General features: G+C 37.8%; 1 protein-coding gene across 3 annotated transcripts in view; it reads left to right on the forward strand.

Annotated features, from left to right (window-relative positions):
• The window catches only part of arhgef39 (Rho guanine nucleotide exchange factor (GEF) 39), a 144612-nt gene that overhangs the window by 91609 nt on the left and 31760 nt on the right, over positions 1 to 21243 (forward strand). For all 3 annotated transcript variants that reach the window (XR_005635612.1, XM_039769435.1, XM_039769436.1), the window contains one exon: positions 3630 to 3859. Coding sequence is in view for 2 of the 3 variants with exons in the window: in XM_039769435.1 (XP_039625369.1) it covers positions 3630 to 3859 (230 nt within the window). In the remaining variant the exon portion in view is untranslated. The remainder of the gene's footprint in view (positions 1 to 3629; positions 3860 to 21243) is intronic.

Genomic DNA, 21243 nt, shown 5'->3' on the forward strand with positions numbered 1-21243 from the left:
TGGTCCCGAAGAGTCTGTACTTTCATCCAGCTGATCCAGGTCTCTCTCTGAAAGGCCGTATCTTGAGCTAGGGAATGCTGATCTTAGCTTGGGTGCAGCTTTAGTTTTCGATTCTTTTGGACCCCTTTTCTTGCTGGCCATCTTTATATATGCTTACATATATACTGTAGCAGTCTCCTTGGGTTGAATAGATACAAGCTATCTCAGGATAATAAGCAAATAATATGAAAAATAACACCGCTGCTAGCGGAGCTCCACTTCAGACGTCCATCTCTCGCATTGGACAAGACCAAACTCCAGTTTTTAATCCTGGACAACCAAGCTATAAACTTGCAAAGCCCAGTATCTTTGGTCAACGCAATATTTTCTTAATCACTCTTTGTTAAAATCAGAAAACCCTGGTCTTCATTTATAATCTTTCAAGACAACTACTTATTGTGTGCTAGACTACCGTAAGCCTGTGTAAAACCTGGTTTATACTTAATGCGTCCGCAGTATTTGCAAGGGCAGCACAGCAAAAATAGCCTCTGGGATTTTGCTGCCTTGTGCACATGGAATTTCTTTCTAATTGCGTGGTAATGCGGGCTTGGTACTGTGTAATGAAAATGGTGAATTTTCAGGAGAGGCTAGATAAGTGATGAACGAATGATGAACGAATGGTTGAATATGACACAACAGGCCTTCAAAGAAGACATGCAAAAATATGTAAAGTGCATCTCTTCATTATATAGGTCACCCACTTATAGGAATATTGTATTCTGACCTTTGTTCGCTGCTTTTGGTTCATTGATCTGCACACACACACAAATACACACACCCATACACACACACACACACACACACACAGACACACTAGTGAACAATACGTAGTAAAATTTGTGCAGCACGTCTGTAAAGCAAATGAGAAACAATAGCGTTAGCTGTAAAGCAACTGCTCCATTGAATGCAAGAATGCCAAAGTTAGTTATATCCTCTAGTCATTTACCATAATATAAATAAAAGTAATACTTAATGCATATTTTGTTATGGAATACCAGTTACAAATGAAAGGAATCATAATTACAAGAACCATTATGACAAAAATAAATAGAAAATAAGTTTTCAAATAGTGGAAGATTTTTTTTTTTTTGTTTGTTTTACATATTGAATATGGTTGATATTCCGCAAAGTAGCCATGAATGGAGGGAGGCAACAGCATCATAGTCAAGTCAGAAAATGTACTGTGCACTTTACAGATAGCATCCAGAAAACACATAAACAGGTCCTTTTTTTCAGGCAAAACTAATTTTAGGATTGAAATGTTGAGAAAGCATATGAACATTAGACTGTTTACCATTCATCCTTGAATATTCACCAAATGCTGATGCAGTGTTGATTTGTTTCATGAAATGTACAACTTGGAAAAAAGGGCTTTCTATGGCAAGCTGAGAAAATGACCTCAGATATTCAACAACCTATTGATCATATGTGATGACCTGAATATTCCAACAGTGCTCATGTAACAAATTTGTTTAAGTATTTAGCCTTATGAAATCAGAGGGCAATACTCCATTACAAACTGATCTTGCCTTACACAGTCACAGAAGAATCTCATTCAAAAATAAGATGCTCACCATTGAGGATATGTTCTTTGGGCACATAACAGGTTTACTGGAGATTGTGCAAATGCTCCTTACTATTAGCCCAAACACTGCAGAGTGTGAAGATGCCTTTTCAGGCCTAAACCTCGTCCTTACTAACATAAGGACCCTCTTAATGGTCTATGCATGACAAACTTTAATGCAGCTCTATACATAGATTATTGACCGTGGTCAACTAAAGGTGTATGACACTGTAAATAACATACTGCACCTCAGAATAACCCAGAATGTCAGATTAATGAAGATTTTGAAAGATAAATCAGTTGTTGGGGTCTAAATCATGTCTGAAAACAAAATCTGAGAATACAATATTAATGCAGTATTTGTTTCTTTTGATAAAAGTATTTTTTGTACATTGACAGAAGACAACACATCAACATTATATAATCCTTTAAATTAATCTGTTTTCTAAAATGTTTTGTCCTTTATGCCAGTTGTATCAGTATTGTAGTAGAAAAGTGCTATACGCTAGTGTACAGCAAAACTTTACAAACAAACTTTGCTGTCGAAAGCTGCAGTTAACCATCCACCCCATATATAAAGCTGGGCTACCAGAAAGCGTACTGAGACTGCCAGGTTTACAAAGCTGATAGTCCGGAAGACTACCATATCCATTTACAATTTGTCCACCCCAGTAATATTTTATACTTCTTGCACTTGTACTCATCATTCTGTGCTATCATTTTTACTATCATTTTAGTCCTGTTAATTTATTTTTCTTTAACAAGTTGAAACCAATGCCTTTGTCTTAGTCATTATTGCCCTATCAAATATATGACTGTGATTCAATTAATTTGCTTTAATATCTTGTTACCTTTCAGATTAAGTGGTTTGTAATGTATTTAGTGTTTGGTACTCTATGATGGGAACTGAAAAATGACTGTACAGTAATATAAAAAGTTCAAAAAAGTTTCTTGCTGGGTTCTTTGTTAGTGAGCCATTTAGTGTTGCAAAATCTGTTCTGGGCCTGAGTTTTAACGAGTGTGAACCTAAACTCGCTTATCAATACTGTATTAATTTTTTTACACTCTCTTATGTGTTTTTTCTTGCTGTTCACTTATACCAAGAATATAGCTTTTCCTTTGTTTTCATGGTTTTCTGACAAAGAAGGGCAGTATTTGCTATCATAAATGGTAATTAGTATTATTTTTCTATATTTTTATAATGTGAATAATTCTCACGATTGCTGATAATTTGGACTTTTTACACCATTTCTTACACTGACTTGTTCTCCCCCAAATATTAATCTCATGTACAAACCTATATGATTTTTCCTAACTTTTCTGTGTTAGAAATTACAAAATATTTATCTGTCACCAAATAGCCTGAGCCCATTATACTTTGTTGTCTATTAGAATTTTCTATATTTAATAATCAAGCGTCACATTTTATAGTCTCAGGTGCCATACTTAACAATGGGTTTCAATCCCCAAAGTGTTTCTTGACTAGCATGTCTATGTTGTTAAGAAAGTTACAAGTTGTGTCAATCCAGTACATGAAAGCTGTCCATCCATTGCACACTTTGCAGTAGTCTCGCATAGATACCAACCTTTAATGTGATCTTATGTGGCACAGTGAAGTGTGTACATTACATTCAGATTTCTGGTTCTGTTCAGTAGTTTTAATATCAATGTTTTAGGATATTACCCTATATTTATCCTTAGTGTATTCATTGTACACGATCTATGAAAAACATTGTCAGAGTTTCAGAATATAGTGTTGCTATTAATATCCTCAAAAACTTGTTTATCTTTTTTAGAATGAGTGAACAGAGTTTAAAATGCAGTATTCAGTCTTATTCCTTATGCTGCCAGTATGGACCTAAACTACTAAATAAATACAATTCACATAGTAATATAATAGATGGAATGCACTGTGACACTAATGTTTGTTTTTAAAAAATATATTAAATAAAGTGTTTATGGGTATACCATTTTAATTTTAGTACTTGATATTTCTATATTTTATTTTATTTTTTTTTTTTTACAGGAAGATGGTACATTCGTGAAGGGTGGATTAATGTTCTTCATCCAAAAAGCAAGGAGGCAAAACAAAAAATGGTTTTCCTATTTTCAGATATATTGCTTGTAACCAAACCATGCCACCCCCTGCATCCTACAAACTCCAACAAGTTTTCCTGCCAAGCTATTTACCCACTCATAGAATGCTCTGTTGATAAAGTGTTTGGATACACAAGGAGTCAAGGAGGTCTAATAAGTGTGAGTTGTTTTTATCTTACATAAGTTCAAAACTGATACTTTATCTAGTAAACAGTATGTCTATTAATGCCAGTGATATTTGCAATGACGACATCATTATACAGTATGCAGACCAAGCTAAATGTTTTTAAGTCAAGTATATCCTCATTTAATTTTATACAGTGTTTTCAAGCAAGATTTAGCCCTCATTCCCCCATCCATTATAATTTGTGGTTCATGAGGTCTTTGTCACAGAGCTATTCCAAAAAAGAAATTAAACAGTTTAAAGTAAAATTAAGGGATAACATTATTTGTCAAATTATCTTTCACAATCATGGTGTATATTAATTTGCCACATGAAATAGTGATTCAACCATTTTAACAGACCAGCTGAGCTCTTTACTTTATCTTTCTACTTTACCTTATTGGGCATCAAGCCTAGAATTGGAAGAGTCACACCTTTCCAGTTCCTTGTGGAGCTGGATTGTGTGTCTGAAGATTCTGAGATGGTAGATAGGCATGAGGAGCCCCAAATTGGCCACATCAAAAACAGTTCCCAGAAAGAGACAGGTAGTGATAGTCAGGGACTCAATCATTCTAGGGATTGAAGTGCAGGTTTGCTTCAGAGACAGAGAATCTTGTACAGTGTGTTACCTTCCGGGTGTACAGGTGGAAGACCTCCATGGAAGAATGGATAGACTCTTGGAACAAATAACATACATACAGGTAGTCTGTCAATTCTGCGATCCAAATTTAAAGAGTTAAGTGCCAGGCCAAGGAGCAGTACTGACAAGTTAGACTTCTCTGAAGTTCTGCCTATGCCTTTGCCAGTCCAGGTAAGATTGGCGAGATTAGAAGGCTTAATGCATGGCTCAAATCGTGGTGTAGGGAAAAAGGGTATAGGTTTATGGGGCATTGGGACTACTTCTGGGAGAGATGGGACCTCTTCCAAAACAACATATTACATCTGAACCATAGGTACAACAATGTGTTGAGTAAGTTAGTCGAGGATTGTTTAAACTAGGGTGTGTTTTTTGGGGTGCAGGGAGTTTAGGACAGGCCATGTTTAGAACTGTACATGAGGAAGAAACAATGATGTAAAAAATGCATAGTAATATAAATTCTAACCCAGTGTTTAAATGTAAAAGTAAAACAATTAACACATTAAAAATATGTTGCCTTAATGCTAGAAGTATTGAATAGCAGTAGAAAAGTACTGATATTATTGCAATAATGGAAACCTTATAAATATGTGAATGAGTATAACATAGAGGGATACACATTTTTTAGGAAGGATAGACAGAACAGAAAAGGAGGTGTGGTTGCTGTTTATGTCAAAATTTAAATGAAAGTCCTGTTCAATTGGATAGTGGCTTTACCTGGAAAGCATTAGGGAAAGAGGTATTATTCCAAGAGTGTGTCATAGACTGCCCAATGCAGACAGTAATTTCAACGCACATTTTTTTAGTACTATTAAAAAGGAAAGTTTACAGGGGGATATTATAGTCTAGGGGGACTAATAACCTTGCAAACAGAGGAGCACAAGAGTTTTTAGAAGTAATCAGTGACTGTTCTTTTAACATAGTATGTTAAAGCACACATAGGGTGAAGCCTGTGTAGAGTTAGTTTTTTGTAGTAATCAAGATATAATTGAGGGTGTAGAGATGATAGAACCACTATCATAAACTATCATAGACCATCCTTATATAGAATAGTTGATTGTATCCATATGTATGGTGTTTGCGTCAATACCTAGACTCAATACAAGTTAAAACCATGCAATGGGACTCTGCCTCTGTAGTTAGAACATAACGTGGCAAACGCGAAAGCTGTTTAGCTAAGAGTGTTCGAATGCTACAGTGACACTGCTGGATGGCCGAGTATTGTAAGTTAGTGTTGGTTCGAGCAGATAACAGTAAGTTCGGTGTTTTAAAATGTGTTATTGAATTGAGCTGACGTATATGAGCCAGAAGAGAATTCCTGTGTTCAGGAGCACTATGAGAGATGCTCGAGCTCCCATAGAAGAGAGTCTGACGTGTGGCACAGAAAGTAGAGTTGCAGATGAGGATCTGAGTGAGTGAGAGGGGTGTCAGTCTGTAGGAGATCAGTGGGGCTGTGGAGAGCTTTAAATGTTAAGAGTGGTATTTTGTATTGTATTCTGTAGTTAACAGTTAGCCACAGAAGCTGAGGGAGAATCGGTGTAATATGTTCAGTGGATTTAGAACAGCAGGTTATTATCCTGGCAGCAGAATTTTGAAGAAGTTGTAAGCGATGGATACGTTTTTGTGGGATGCCAGATAGAATAGCATTACAGTGATCTATACGTGCAGTGACTCGGGCATTAATCAATACTTCAGTACTGTGTTGCGTAAGAACAGGATGAAGTCTAGAAATGTTTCGGAGATGGAAGAAGGCAGTCCACGAAATGTTACTTATATGGAGGAAATTATTTAATAATAATTATAATTATTATTTGTATTATTTAATAATTGCCTTTAATAGTGTATAAATGGATATAAATGATTACATTTAAACCATTCACCAAAGTCTGTTTTTTGTAAACAATACTGTTTTAAACAATATTGTTTTTTCATCAGAAAACCCAGTTTCCACGTCAACATGTATTAGTTTAAATGGCACTTTTACCACTCGTAATAGTATTGCGTTGCCTGGGCAACAGAGTGAATGCGACGTCTATGTATGTCTACGATTTGTTCGCTTTCTGACTTAGTGTAAATAAAGTAAATTCCATCTCACTGTGGTGAGTATTCCATACGTAATCATATGTAACACATTATAATTCTCCTGCTTTACGCGAATATACCTATGCCACCGAAAAAAATACGTACAATTCCACGGTCCACTTCAGATGCCAGAAAAACGTCTATTTCAAGGGTGTCTCAAGCACCACAGCAGACACAATCCAAAGTAGAGGAACTTACAATAAAATGTGAATCAGAAAACTGTTTGTTCTATTTCTATGTTCCTTTCATTTGGGAAATTCACCGGTTATAGATTCCCGGGCAACGCTGGGTACTCCTGCTAGTAATATAATAGAATTTTCAGCGTTGTGGAAGAATGCGAGTGCAAAGACTTAAACCGTTAAGTTTAACCTTGGTAGGCAAATTTTGAACAGGTTCGACAAAGTCTAAGGAGAGTAGACTGGGATAAGCTTTTCAGAGTGGTGACAGTCAAAGAGCAGTATATCTATACTAATAAAAGGCAAAGCCCTCACTCACTCACTCACTCACTGACTCATCACTAATTCTCCAACTTCCCGTGTGGGTGGAAGGCTGAAATTTGGCAGGTTCATTCCTTACAGCTTCCTTACAAAAGTTGGGCAGGTTTTATATCGAAATTCTACGCGTAATGGTCATAACTGGAAGCAATTTTTCTCCATTTACTGTAATGGAGATGAGCTTCAACGCCGTGGGGGCGGAGTTTCGTGTGACATCATCACGCCTCCCACGTAATCACGCAGTACATAGAAAACCAGGAAGACCTCAAAAAAGCGCTTAAGAAAACATGCATTATATAATTGAGAAGGCAGCGAAACAATAAGAAGCGAGCGAGTAACATATACAACCATATTCATGAGTTCTGCTACTTCGGAAACAAAGCACGATGTAAACCTACACTTTAAGTTCATAGACAGGCTGCCGCTGGCGTTTGTAATTTAGTGCCTGCCCATATAAGGCCGTCCGTCAGCGGCAATCCAATAGCAAACTGCCACGGGTAAATATTCACGGGTGAAGGACTGTGCTTATGGAGAGGAAGATGAGATGGTCAGGGTGGTGTTTGACACAAACTCAGCGAAACTGCGAGAGAAAGTTTTAAGTGCCAGGACTAAGGTAACATTAAATACAGCCACGGACATAGCATGAGATGGCACCAGCACAGCTGGGAACCTTCGATGCAAGTACACCGAGTGGCTCACGTGAACTGACGCAGTGCACAGATAAAGGCAACAGTTCCAAAGAGCTGAACAAAACCGAATTACACAATTGAAAAGGCAGCAAAAAATATGAAGCGTCTGATAAGCATATTCATAAATCCAGCTACTGCGGAAACAAAGCACACGGTGGAAAAAGTCAATGTCCCGCTAAAGGAAGACAGTGTAAAAAACCCGTGCATGCAGTGTGTCAGGTCTCAGATAAAGAAGAAGGCGAGCTGTTTATTGATGCAGTAAGAAACGAATCGATGAATGAAACCTGTCATCTTTACAACGATTGACAAACACGGAATGTAACTTGGAAACAACACATCCTACAAATACGAACCTGATTGAAAGAAATAATGATAATCAAATCCTTGATGACAGCAACACTCAGTAACACTCACAAAACAAATACTGTATATTGACAGTCATGTTACGTTATTTTTAAAATGTTTTTTCTACCTTTTTTAACACACTACTTCTCCGCTGCGATATGCGGGTATATATATATGTATATATATATCCCGCTCTACATACTCGAATAATGGATACTTTATTCGCCATCAATGATTGTTTTGGTAAAGCCATACTCAGTGTATTCATTAGATGAACGGTAAAAAAGTAAGAGCGAGGGGAGGATGACTCATTGAGGCATGCAGGCTGTATAGTGCGCGTCAACTCTATATGAATTGCGCGATCACATTTGAAAAAACATATCTTTTCAAGTTCTATTTAGTCCATATGTGTCAAACTCAAGGGCCGCGTGCCACATCCGCCCGGCGTGTAATTATATCCGCCCGAGATCATTTTATATACTGTATTGTTGTTATTAAAGCCCGGGTATATGAAGCGCTGGTAACACAATAAACTACAGATCCCATAATGCAGCGCTTCAGCTGCCTTGCATCAGGGTAACCTGAATGCAATTCAGAAGATACAGAAAACAGCATAATTAAATAAGAATCTGACACTTCAGCGGACGTTTTAACCGTGCACAATCACAAAGTGATTTCAAGTGAAGCTGCTTTTATGGGAGACACAAATGCACCAGTTCACCTTGCCCCACTTTCCCTGTTGCCAAGTACTGTTAAACCAAGTCGTCACTACGGTGTTCCCAAATACGCACTTTGCTGATAAACTGAGCGCACTGCGCACTGAGTTTGCACGGCGCTTTGGTGACTTTGATGAACAAAAAAAGTCCGTCTACATGCGGCTCGAACCTTGTGCATGTTTGGTAGCACATATCTGTGTGAGAAGCTCTTCTGAGTGATAAAGACTAACAAAACAGCACACAGGAGTCGCCTCACTGATGAGCACCTGCAATCCATCCTGAGAATCTCCACAACACAGAACCTCACAGCAAACAGAAACGAACCTGTGGCCAAAAAAGATGCCAGGCGTCCAGCTCTAAAATGACATATGAGCAAAGACAACTGAATGATTTGATTTATTATTGCACGTAAGAGCGGAGTCAACCGTTTTAACAAACAGCGTATTGCACTGATCTGAAATAGCTGTGTGTGTATATATGTAGATATGTATGTATATGTATATATATGTTTATATATGTGTGTGTGTATATATGTATATATATATATATATATATATATATATATATATATATATATATATATATATATATATATATATATATATATATATATATATATATATATATATATATATATATGTTTGTGTGTGTGTAAATATATATATATGACAACAACACTCATCACTCACAACAGTGACAAAACAATTACATTGACAATCATGTTACGTTATTTTCAAAATGTTTCCTTTTCTTTTCATTGCTTCTTTAACACACTACTTCTCCGCTGCGAAGCGCGGGTATTTTGCTAGTCTGTATTATAAATTTGGATAGGAATATAAGTAATATAAGTAAGATGGCAGGTAATCTGAAATCCGCTGATTCTTTACAGAGGGACTTGAGCAGTATACAGGCTTGAGCAGATTTGTGGCAGGTGAAATTTAATGTTAGTGAATGTGAAGTATTACACATAGGAAGTAAAAATGTTAGGTTTGAATTCATAATGGGAGTTCTGTAAATTAAAAGTACACATTATGAGAAGGATTTAGGAGTCATAGTGGACTCTATGCTATCAACTTTCAGACAGTGTTCAAATGCCATTAAGAAGGCTAACAGAATGTTAGGTTATACAGCACAATATGTAAAGTACAAGTCTAAGGTGGTTATGCTGAAGCTTTATAATGTACTGATGAGGCCTCGTCTGGACTACTGTGTACAGTGTTGGTCTCCATGCTATATAAAGGATATATCAGCACTAGAAAAAGTTCAGAGGAGCGCGACTAGACTGATTCTAGGGCTACAGGGGATGAAAGATGAAGAAAGATTTAAAGAACTGAGCCGTTTCTCAGTTTAAGCAAAAGAAGATTAAGAGGGAACATGACCGAAGTATTTAAAATTATGAAGGGAATTAGTACAGTAGATCAAAACTGTTACTTTAAAATTAGTTAATCAAGAATAAAGTGACACAGATGGAAGCGTGTTAAAGGTAAATTTCGTACAAACATTAGTAAGTTTATCCTTCCTCAGGAAATATAAGTCACTGCTCATTACACAGATCCTGCGTAATACGAACCATGGATTAGTGAATTTCTCATTGACCTGCCGATACGGCTTTGGCTTTTTGGAAAATTAAAGGACTTGATAATAAAAATAAAAAAAAAATTGATGTAGTGTAACCTATTCAGATTTATTGTCATGTGTACACAATACAATAGAACTTTTACGTGCAAGCATGACCAACATGCACCACACTAAGAAGGCTGGAGATTGTGTGGATTTTTTTTCCAGGTGTTCAGACGTTCAGAAGTAGTTCTGGAATATTAAAGTACTGAACATTATATTTGCATTTGCATATTTATATTGAGTACAGGTAGTACCCAGGTTACGGACATCTGACCTACGACATACAAACGTGGCCGCAGCTGCGATGCGTGCGCCTCAGTAACTGCCACTCCGTCATCTGCGGCCTGGTGATGCTACAAGGACAGTGGCTGGAGGGGGGTGATTTCACTGCCCGCGCAGTGTAGTGTCCCTTGGGCGGCTCCCGGCAGCAAGCAGTTTCACTTCCCGCCCACCACACATGGCTGTCCCTTTCATTCTCGGTGGGCGGCTGGTAATGCTGCAAGCGGTGGCTGGACGGAGACTGGAGGGGGGTGATTTCGCTGCTCGGGCGGCTCCCAGCGGCAAGCAGTTTCACTGCCCACCCACCACATACGGCTGCCCCGTTCGTTCTCATTGGGCAGCCGGTAATGCTGGTGACCCAGTTGTGGCTAAACGGAGGCTATTGAGGGTGAATGGGGCAGTGGGGGCTAGCATTGTAGTGTGCATCGGATGGCTGCCTATTGAATGGGGGCAATTCACTACCCGCCTTTGGCCGCACCGTGTTTGTTCAGTGCAGGCAGCGTACTGTAGTGGCGGTGACTGTGAGATGGGGTCGTGATGAACTGCCTGTCGATGCCCCCATTCATTCTCAATAGCAAGCCTGCTTGTACGGTTACGCACATAGCAGGAAGTTGTCTCTTGTCAGTACATCAGACGTGTTGACGACTGGTGCCTTCCTGCTGTGATAGCTTATACAGTGCTGTGCAGAAGATCTCATCTTAATCTTTTGTCTTCACCCTTCAACAATGTCTTTGAAACACAAATCTGATGCAAGTGCTGGTGATACAGTAAAGAAGAGAAAAACTATCACCATTAAAAATAAAGTAGAAATAATAAAAAGGTCAGAGAGAGGTGAAACTACATCATTCATTGGCAGAGCACTTAGTTACAGTTGGTCAACAATAGCATTTATTAAATTTATGTACCTGTTCTGACTTGCATACAAATTCAACTTAAGTACAAACCTACAGTCCCAATCTCGTACATAATCCAGGGACTGCCTGTATTGATTCAAACATTTTTATACATTGCCCAGCCCTACTCATACCTAATACCCCTAGTGTTTAACTTCTTATAATAATTTCACTTGCCACATACGTGCCGTCTTTAAATTGTGACCAAGTCCTCCTATAATGATTCTGTACATTCAATCTGCCATTCTCCCTCCCAGATTAGTATTTGCAAGCATAACCAGCACATTAGTTATGTTCTTATGTAGGCCTCTGATATAAAGTGAAAAGATTAAAGCCCCAGACCTGATCCATGTAGAAGTCCACATTTAATAATGCATAATGTGGAAAAAGATCCTCACATATCTTCATGACACTGTAATCAAAATTTCACTAGCTGTGGCATGATAGATGTGGACTGCAGTTGGACAACAGTTTAGAGGTCAGTCTAGTAATTTTAATTGAATTAAGATTAGGACTCGAACTAGACCACTCAAGGACATATTTTTTCCTTAATTGTAAGACAAATTTGTTACTGTGGTAGTCTACTTTGTAAAATTTGTTATGAAGTAAATACTACTTTGTTCTGTTACAATTTAAATTTCAGTCAAGCATGCAAGAGTGAGTGGGTGAAGACAGGCTTGTTAGTGAGATCAGGCAGTTGCAGGGAGAGCCCCCTGCAAAGGGTGTTTGGACGACACTTGGTGGAGCTGAAGGAAGCGGTCGCTCAAGCTGAGCGATCAAGGAGCTGGAGTGACCTAGAAGGTGGTTGGCTTGCCACATAAGGTCACAGGAGCCTGGGACTTGGGAAGTGAAAGCCCCAGCATGAGCACCCTGGTTGCTGGGCAGCCCAAGTCACGGTCTGGTGGAGCCCACCGGAGCCAGGGTCCGGAAAGGTGAACAGACCAGCAGTAGAAGGTCAGCTGCAGGTTGGGTGACTCCCCCTGGTGTAAAGCATGGATGGGAGAAGCAGGGGAGTCACCAGTTAAAGAAGACATGGAGTTTTGTTTTAAAGGACTGCTTCCTGCCATTATTTTAACCACGTTTTAATTGGATCTATTTATGAGATTTTAACCTCCACTTTTTTCACTTGTTTTTAATGGATTATTTATTTAATGATTTTTTTAATGGACTGCACTATTTAATTTGGAAACACTGATGTTGTTTTTGCTATTATAAATAAAAGCACCTTTGCAACTTTACGCACCATCCCCTTGCTTCGTTGTATCCTCACTGATCAGCTCATCCAGTGACATTATCGATTGGTGTCGGGTTCAAGAGCTCCTACAAAGGAGATGGGAGCATGGAGTGGAACCCACATCGTCACGATAGTCGCTTCCTATGATCTGGATTGGGTGGTTAAGCACAGGTTTTTGTCCCACAACTCAGAAGTATAAATTAGGTTATTTGGAGACTCTGAATTGACCTCATATAAAAGAGTATATAGATCTAGTCCAGGATTGGAAAACTGAGCATAAAAGATGAATGAATAGAATGTTTTTTCTTATCCTTAATGAGTGGAATGCACGGAACTCACTTTTACTGCTTCTGACATTTGTATTATAAAAATATACATGAACAGTTATTGGTCTTGCATTGACCAATCACAAATGTTGTATTCTCTTCACTCTGAATGTACAAATCTAAAATATACATGTTGAACTAACCTTTCTCAAGCTAAATCAGAAGAATTAAATTAATGGATAATTGAGGTCACACAGATTGCTTCTCTGTTTTAAGATTAAAAGTTTAGAAAATTCACCAGTGTTTTTCAATGTTTTGAAAAATTCTAACATTTGTACTGGGCACTCTATGTGATATATCTTAATTTTACTGATAAATGTTCTTTTAGAATATATGTACCAAATTTAAATAAAATCAGTAGACTAGAAACGGTTGTTTGATGCAGAGTGACATGATGATAACTACAATAGGTGCTTTTTGCATCAAATGTGAGCACACCTAAAAATGGTTAATGCTCACAACTGATTGGGCACATAATCGCACTGTCACACCACACACAGATTATATACAATATCTTTATTTCTGAACACTTAAAAGGTTTTAGTGTCTGAAAAGTGAAGGTATGAGGAATGATATATTTGAAATAAGTAGCGCCAACAGGATTCTGCAAGGCAAATGCTAAATATTTTTCATGTGATCAGCTATTTGTAAATGTTTACATCTTTTGTGTTATTTTAATATTGTCTTTCTTTAAAAAAACAAAAAAACAGCCTAAGTTCCTGGCTGGTTTTATTATGAGAATACACCTTTATAAAATAACATTTTACAAGGAGCTTGAAAATCTTGAAAATATTAGATGCTAATAGTTCCAATAGAGAAAAAAAAATCTGGAAAGGATACGAAAAAATCATGTTTGAAATTATTCTACTACACCATATTTCTTCTTGAGTTCTTGATTCAGCACTTTTAAAGTTTAGTTTTTTTGTTTATACTTATTCTAAAATGCTTGAAAGGCATTCTTAAAATGTTTTACTTAGGCTCTGCATCTTGCCAGTGTTATGAGCTATACATGATACTGCATTTGCAAATGCATAGTTTTTACTGCTATGGTCACATATTTGAAATATTGATTTTTATGGATTTTAAATGAATTATTGAGTTTCTGTAACTTTGGAATATCTTAATACAGAATTTCTGTGTATAGATGCATGGGGTATTCTGTAATCCATCCATATCAGGTCAAAAATATGGCAGAAAAGGTAATTAATGGGTTGCTGCTGCTTGTATTGTAGATCTTGTAATCTTGTGGAGTGTAATAAAGTATTACTCATGATTTCTGAAATCATGTGCCTCTCCCTACCCAATCCCTTTAAGTCAGATGTGGCTTTCATGTTTTATTTTGGCCATTAAAACTGGGGTATGGATGAACTAATAGAGAAGATGCTACATATTGTACACCATCGTAATAGTATGATTGCCAAGCAATAATTCTTTTTCCCTAATACAGAGAGACTAAAATAAACCGTTTCAAGCCAATTCCTGTTACCAGTTTGGCAATCTGTGCAATGGTTTGAATATAGTACTTCAAACTTTAAAATGGAAGCGGATGGGGGTGGGGGGTTGTTAAGTGCTTAAAGTTAGCATAATATTGACTGCTATTTATGCTAATAAGTTTCATTTTTAAAGTGTTAAAAGCTTTCAGCTTCTTATCAGATTAAGTTTGAAATCCATTCTTTCCTTCCTGTCACTAAATACATCTTATTCTGGCCTGTCACCGATTTTATTTAAGTAGTTAGCGTTATCTAATGACTGAAATGGCATTTCATTACCTTGTTATCCTATAAAGGAAAATGCATACTCAATAACATTAAAGGTAATTTCTCATAAAGACATATTATTGATCTGAGGTGCTGCCTTTAAGCAGTGGAAATTGCAGTCAGCACTTGGGAGCATTTCACATCTGGGCCTGAAGAATTAAAGAAAAATTAAATTTGACAGCAGTAAATTCACAGGCACGCTCCAGATGCCAATTTATATGCAAAACAAAATGCTTTATGAAAATTTCCTCCATTTTCTCACGCATATTTGGAAGAGAAAGATATTTTTCTCTGCTGAATGGTACATCTACTTGTATCCTAGATAGGTTTTATATTGCAGATACCACAGACTGCCTTTGATGTATAAATAATCAAAGTAAATAATGTACAGTAAAGAAAGCTAGCACTCGTCCATTCCCATTTTACAAAGTAATTTCTACCCTAGAGGGTCAAATTTCTTTGGCAAAATCTTAATTACTGTGTTGCAACAGAAGTTGAATCTATTTGTGCATAAATCTCTAACATTCCCTAGTGATGAGTAACTAATATTATCCACTATTGCATTTGGTTTGCTCATTGAAGTTAATTATTATATTATGTTGATCATAAAATTATATCAGTTGTTTATTAACCTTTTGTTTCCTTGTGTATGTGATTATTGCCAAAAGTCATTTTAGTCTTTTCTCATTTCTCATTTGTCCCCCCCAAACCCCCTTTTATTTTGTTTCAGTACTAAATACTGTTAGGTATTTACTGTATATGTATCACATACCACCTTAAATATGTTTCTCTTTTGAACATTGAACTTTTTGTTCTTTCTATATGTCTATAACTCTAATTATAATAATATTAATGGGATAAATTCATGCCTGTCATGTTTGTTATGGATGCTTTATTTTTTATTTTCTTTATGTCCTAACTGTCCACAAATATTACAATAATTTCTATGCTATAAATAGGATTATTTACATTTAGTATTTTATGTTTAAGATGATATGTAATTGTTTTATGAAGGCTGTCTTGCATTTACTTTATATTTCCTTAATTTTAACCATTGAGAAAAAAAGAAAGGAATCATGACTTACAAAGCCAAAGTTGGGTGTCATTATGTTATTAGAGAAGGGTTGGGCAAAAAAACCCAACCTGCATATTTAGACATTTATTTGAATTATTCTTTTCTATATACTGCAATATCTAGAGTTTTTAAACATATATACAATGCAGGAGCAACACCTTGTGGAACAGAGCGGCATCACACTATGAAATTGGTCTTTTCTTATCAACTTGCACTCTTCCTGTTATCATTTGAATTGACATCACTGTCAATTACTTTCAGTATTTAAGTCATTTAATAAATGGGTATTTTTCTGATTTGTCTTTTGTATTTATTCCTGATAGTTTATACAGTCAATGTCATATACTATAATGATCATTGGAAAACATATGTATATATGTGTTTACTTTATATGAACATTCCCTATGCTATGTAAATGTCTTAAAGTAAAAAAGGAATTCCTATTAATACAAAATAATACCACAACAAAGTAAAATCTATCCATTATCAATCCTGCTTAATGTAGTTAATCTAATTCAGAATCAAGGGAGTTTATATTTTTAGTTTTTTAAATTATTTAAGTTGACAGATTTGTTTTTTGGCTGTTCATATAATTTTCATTGAACAGAACCCTTTTGCCCTTTCATTGCACTGTTTTTAAGTATTACCATTTAAAAGCAGTTATAAACCACAACTGAATTATTTAAATTTCTCTTTTTTTTGAGTGCTGTGCCAAGTGCAAACTGCTGCAGTGAGTACAATCTTTTGTGTTTGTTGTAAATGCCAGTTCAGTTTGTTTTTTATAACAATATAATCACAATGCAAAATTACTATTGTATGCCCAATTTCTCGTTTTGTTTTTATGACTTTTTATATTTTTAAAAACATGTTCATTGTCGTTATAGAGGATTAATTTTATCTCAGAAAAAATACCATTTCACTATAAGCTATACCTACAGTTACTGGTGTAATTTATAGGCCATATTTTTAGCTGAACAAATTATTAATCAATTAAATATAATTATTGATTAGAAAATACAATAGCAAGCAAAAATTCTAAAAGCACTGCATGCTTTTTGAAAATAATGCCCTACTGTTATGGATGATGATGATCTATAGAAATGCAGAGTATGTAGTAAAAGATCCACATGTTCATTAAACAAACTATCCATCCATTCATCCATTTTCCAACCCGCTGAATCCGAACACAGGGTCACGGGGGTCTGCTGGAGCCAATCCCAGCCAACATTGGGCACAAGGCAGGAACTAATCCCGGGCAGGACCCTTTTGTCCTGTGGGACTATGGAGGCAGCTGATAGGTACCAGCAGGCCAAGCGGAATGCGGCTTCAGTGGTTGCTGAGGCAAAAACTCAGGCGTGGGAGGAGTATGGGGAGGCCATGGAGAACAACTTTCAGACAACTTCGAGGAGATTCTGGTCCACCATCCGGCGTCTCAGGAGGGAGAAGCAGTGCAGTGTCAACACCGTATATGGTGGGGATGGTGTGCTGCTGACCTTGATTCGGGACATTGTGGGTCAGTGGAGGAAGTACTTCGAAGACCTCCTCAATCCCACTAACATGCCTTCCAATGAGGAAGCAGAGCCTAGGGACTCGGAGGTGGGATTCCCCATCTCTGGGACTGAGGTCACCGAGGTGGTCAAAATACTCCTTGGTGGCAGGGCCCTGGTGGTGGATGAGATACACCCGGAGTTCCTCACGGCTCTGGATGTTGTAGGACTGTCCTGATTGACACACCTCTGCAACATCGCATGGACATGGTGGTGGTCCCCCTCTTTAAGAAAGGGGACCGGAGGGCGTGTTCCAACTACAGAGGGATCACACTCCTCAGCCTCCCTGGAAAAGTCTATTTGGGGGTCCTGGAGAGGAGCATCCGTCAGATAGTTGAACCTCGGATTCAGGAGGAACAGTGTGGTTTTCGTCCTGGTTGCGGAACAGTGGACCAGCTCTACACTCTTGGCAGGGTCCTGGAGGGTGCATGGGAGTTTGCCCAACCAGTCTACATGTGTTTTTGGACTTGGAAAAGGCATTCGACCATGTAACTCAGGGAATCCTGTGGGGGGTGCTCTAGGAGTGTGGGGTACCGAACCCCCTGATAAGGGCTGTTCGGTCCCTGTACAGATGGTGTCAGAGCTTGGTCCACATTGCCTGCAGTAAGTCGAACCCGTTTCCAGTGAGAGTTGGACTGCGCCAGGGCTGCCCTTTGTCACCAATTCTGTTCGTAACTTTTATGGACAGAATTTCTAGGCGCAACCAGGGCATTGAGGGGGTCCGGTTTGATGAACTCAGGATTGGGTCACTGCTTTCTGCAGATGATGTCCTGTTTGCTTCATCAGGCCGTGACCTTCAGCTCTCTCTGGATCGGTTCGCAGCTGAGTGTGAAGCGCCTGGGATGGGAATCAGCACCTCCAAATCCGAAACCATGGTCCTCAGCCGGAAAAGGGTGGCGTGCCCTCTCAGGTTTGGGAACAAGATCCTGCCCCAAGTGGAGGAGTTCAAGTATCTTGGGGTCTTATTCGCGAGTGAGGGAAGAATGGAGCATGAGATCGACGGGCGGATCAGTGCGGCATCTGCAGTGATGCAGCCTCTGCATTGGTCTGTCGTGGTGAAAAAGGAGCTGAGCCATAAGGCAAAACTCTCAATTTACCAGTCGATTTAAGTTCCTACCTTCACCTATGGTCATGAGCTATGGGTAGTGACCGAAAGAACGAGATCGCAAATACAAGCGGCTGAAATGAGTTTCCTCTGCAGGGTTGTCTGGGCTCTCCCTTAAAGATAGGGTGAGAAGCTCAGTCATCCGGGAGGGGCTCAGAGTAGAGCTGCTGCTCCTCCGCATCGAGAGGAGTCAGATGAGGTGGCTCGGGCATCTGATCAGAATGCCTCCTGGACGCTTCCCTGGTGAGGTGTTCCAGGCACGTCCAACCAGGAGGCGGCCCTGGGGAAGACCCAGGACACGCTGGAGGGACTATGTCTCCCAGCTGCCCTGGGAATGCCTCTGGATTTCCCCGGAAGAGCTAGAAGAAGTATGGGCATCTCTGCTCAAGCTGCTGCCCCCGCGACCCAATCTCACATAAGCGGAAGAGGATGGATGGATGGACATTGTTGTTTCAATTATTAAAGAAAGAGATGTATGCCTGATTTATTCAAGGTTACCAGTGGTATTTTAAGATAAATGCGTAAAATAAAAATGAATTAATAGCTCTCTTGAATATCCGTACAGTGTTAGTATTTACTTACATTAAACTTTATTTCATACTTGTCTTAATAATATTTTTTTCAGATGTTTCTGTAGGAATTAATCTGACTCAAGGGTATCTTCTCGACCCACATAATTTAAAGTTATCTGTAAATGTAATTGTTAGATAAATTTTTATTTCAGTCTTATCTAGCAGACTGATCACTGACCCCTGCACAACCTGTCTTTTGACCTCAACTACAACTACTTTTTTTTAATAGTTCTAGATTTTTCATGTTTAAACCAGTACTGCACTCATCTGTACATGGCTTTTTGCATTTTGATGCCAAGCACTTTACATTTGGCATTTGATCAAAAACATTGTGAATGCTAAATAATATCCTCCTTTGTACTACCTCATAAAACTACAACATTTTCTTACCCATCTAAACTTCTGCAGACTGTTCACTAGCAAAAGTAGCTTCTTGTCTTTTATACCATTGTGAATTAAGTGTAGTCTGTTTTTGTTTCTCGTTTTTGATATATCTTATGCATCAGAATGATGCCTCATTCCATTGACACCACGATAGGCTTTGGCCACAATTGACAGTCTAATTAGATTAAGCAAGTGTGCCCTAATCTGGTGTAAAAGTAGTTTCAGGTGGAATTAAAAGAAAATTGCTCAGCAAAGGTGTTCAGCAACTTCAGTTGGCAGCAATAAAACCACACATGAACAATGGCCAGCAAGTAAATGTTTGATCCTGCAATTTAAACTGATTTGCTGCTTTAATTTCATTATTTTTTGCAAAGGGCATGCAACCAAATAAGTTGGTGAAAATAATTTTGTCCAGGCTGGTTTTTGAGTTTTGTGTGACATGGTGTCAGATTTGGCTTTGTTTCTGTTTCTGTACATACACATACACATATACATACACTTAGTAAATGTAAAATATGTACCGGTATGTAGATCCTGTATATTTATAACTTAATTGATTTCTATGACCACAGTGACCAAAAAAAATTACTAGTACACAATTCACCTGTATAGACCTTTTTTGAGTCTGTAAATTGACCTGCAAATACAAAGTTATTAAGAAGTGTACACTTGGCTATGTACTTAGATGGCTTCTTCCTTAAATATCATTATCATGTGCAACAGAAAAAAGATGATTCTGGGATGCTTTCCTTAAAGGCAGAGTTTCAAACAAATAAAAAAATTCCAGAAACGGGCAAATAAAGAAAAGATTAAAATGGGCAAAAGAATGCAGACAGTGGATGAAAGATGATGTGAAAAGTGTATATAATGAAGAAACCAACTGAGGACCTGTAAGACATTTGTACTTCACATCTTATGTAGTTGTGCATCTGAGCATTTCTCTTTTTCTGTCCTTTTTAGATCCAGTTTGGAAAAATATGTTTGTTTCATTTTGACAATTTCTGAACCCAGAACTGAACTTTTGGTCTGCCAGTATCTTGCAGCCCAAGAGAACCCGAATAACAGGTTTCAGCAATGCTGATGCATTTACAAAGGTTTACCCTTTATATTATTTATACATGACTAATTAATGATAAGCTAAGGGTGTTTTCATTAGGGTACTGAAGGAATGGCTGCTGAAAATGAGGCTTTGCAGTCATATGTGAATAATACATTAACACTAGTAATGGGCTGGCTACAGAATATTTTTAAATTAATTTTTTGGTATCTTTATAAAGTAAAGGTATCAATTTCTATCAAAACATTAACACTTCTGGGTGTGTCCAGACTTTTGATTGGTGGTGTGTGTGTGTATATACGGTCATGGCCAAAATTATCGGCACCCCTGGAATTTTCCCAGGAAATGCACCATTTCTCCCAGAAAATTGTTCCAATTACGAATGTTTTGGTATACACATGTCTACTTCCTTTATGTGCATTGGAACAACACAAAAAAAACAGAGAAGAAAAGCCAAATCTGACATCATCTCACATGGAACTCCAAAAATGGGCCGGACAAAATTATTGGCACTTTTTCAAAATTGTGGGTAAATCGTTTTATTTCAAGCATATGATGCTCGTTTGAA

This window comes from Polypterus senegalus, chromosome 11 (genome assembly GCF_016835505.1).
Source record: "Polypterus senegalus isolate Bchr_013 chromosome 11, ASM1683550v1, whole genome shotgun sequence".
NCBI lineage: Eukaryota > Metazoa > Chordata > Cladistia > Polypteriformes > Polypteridae > Polypterus > Polypterus senegalus.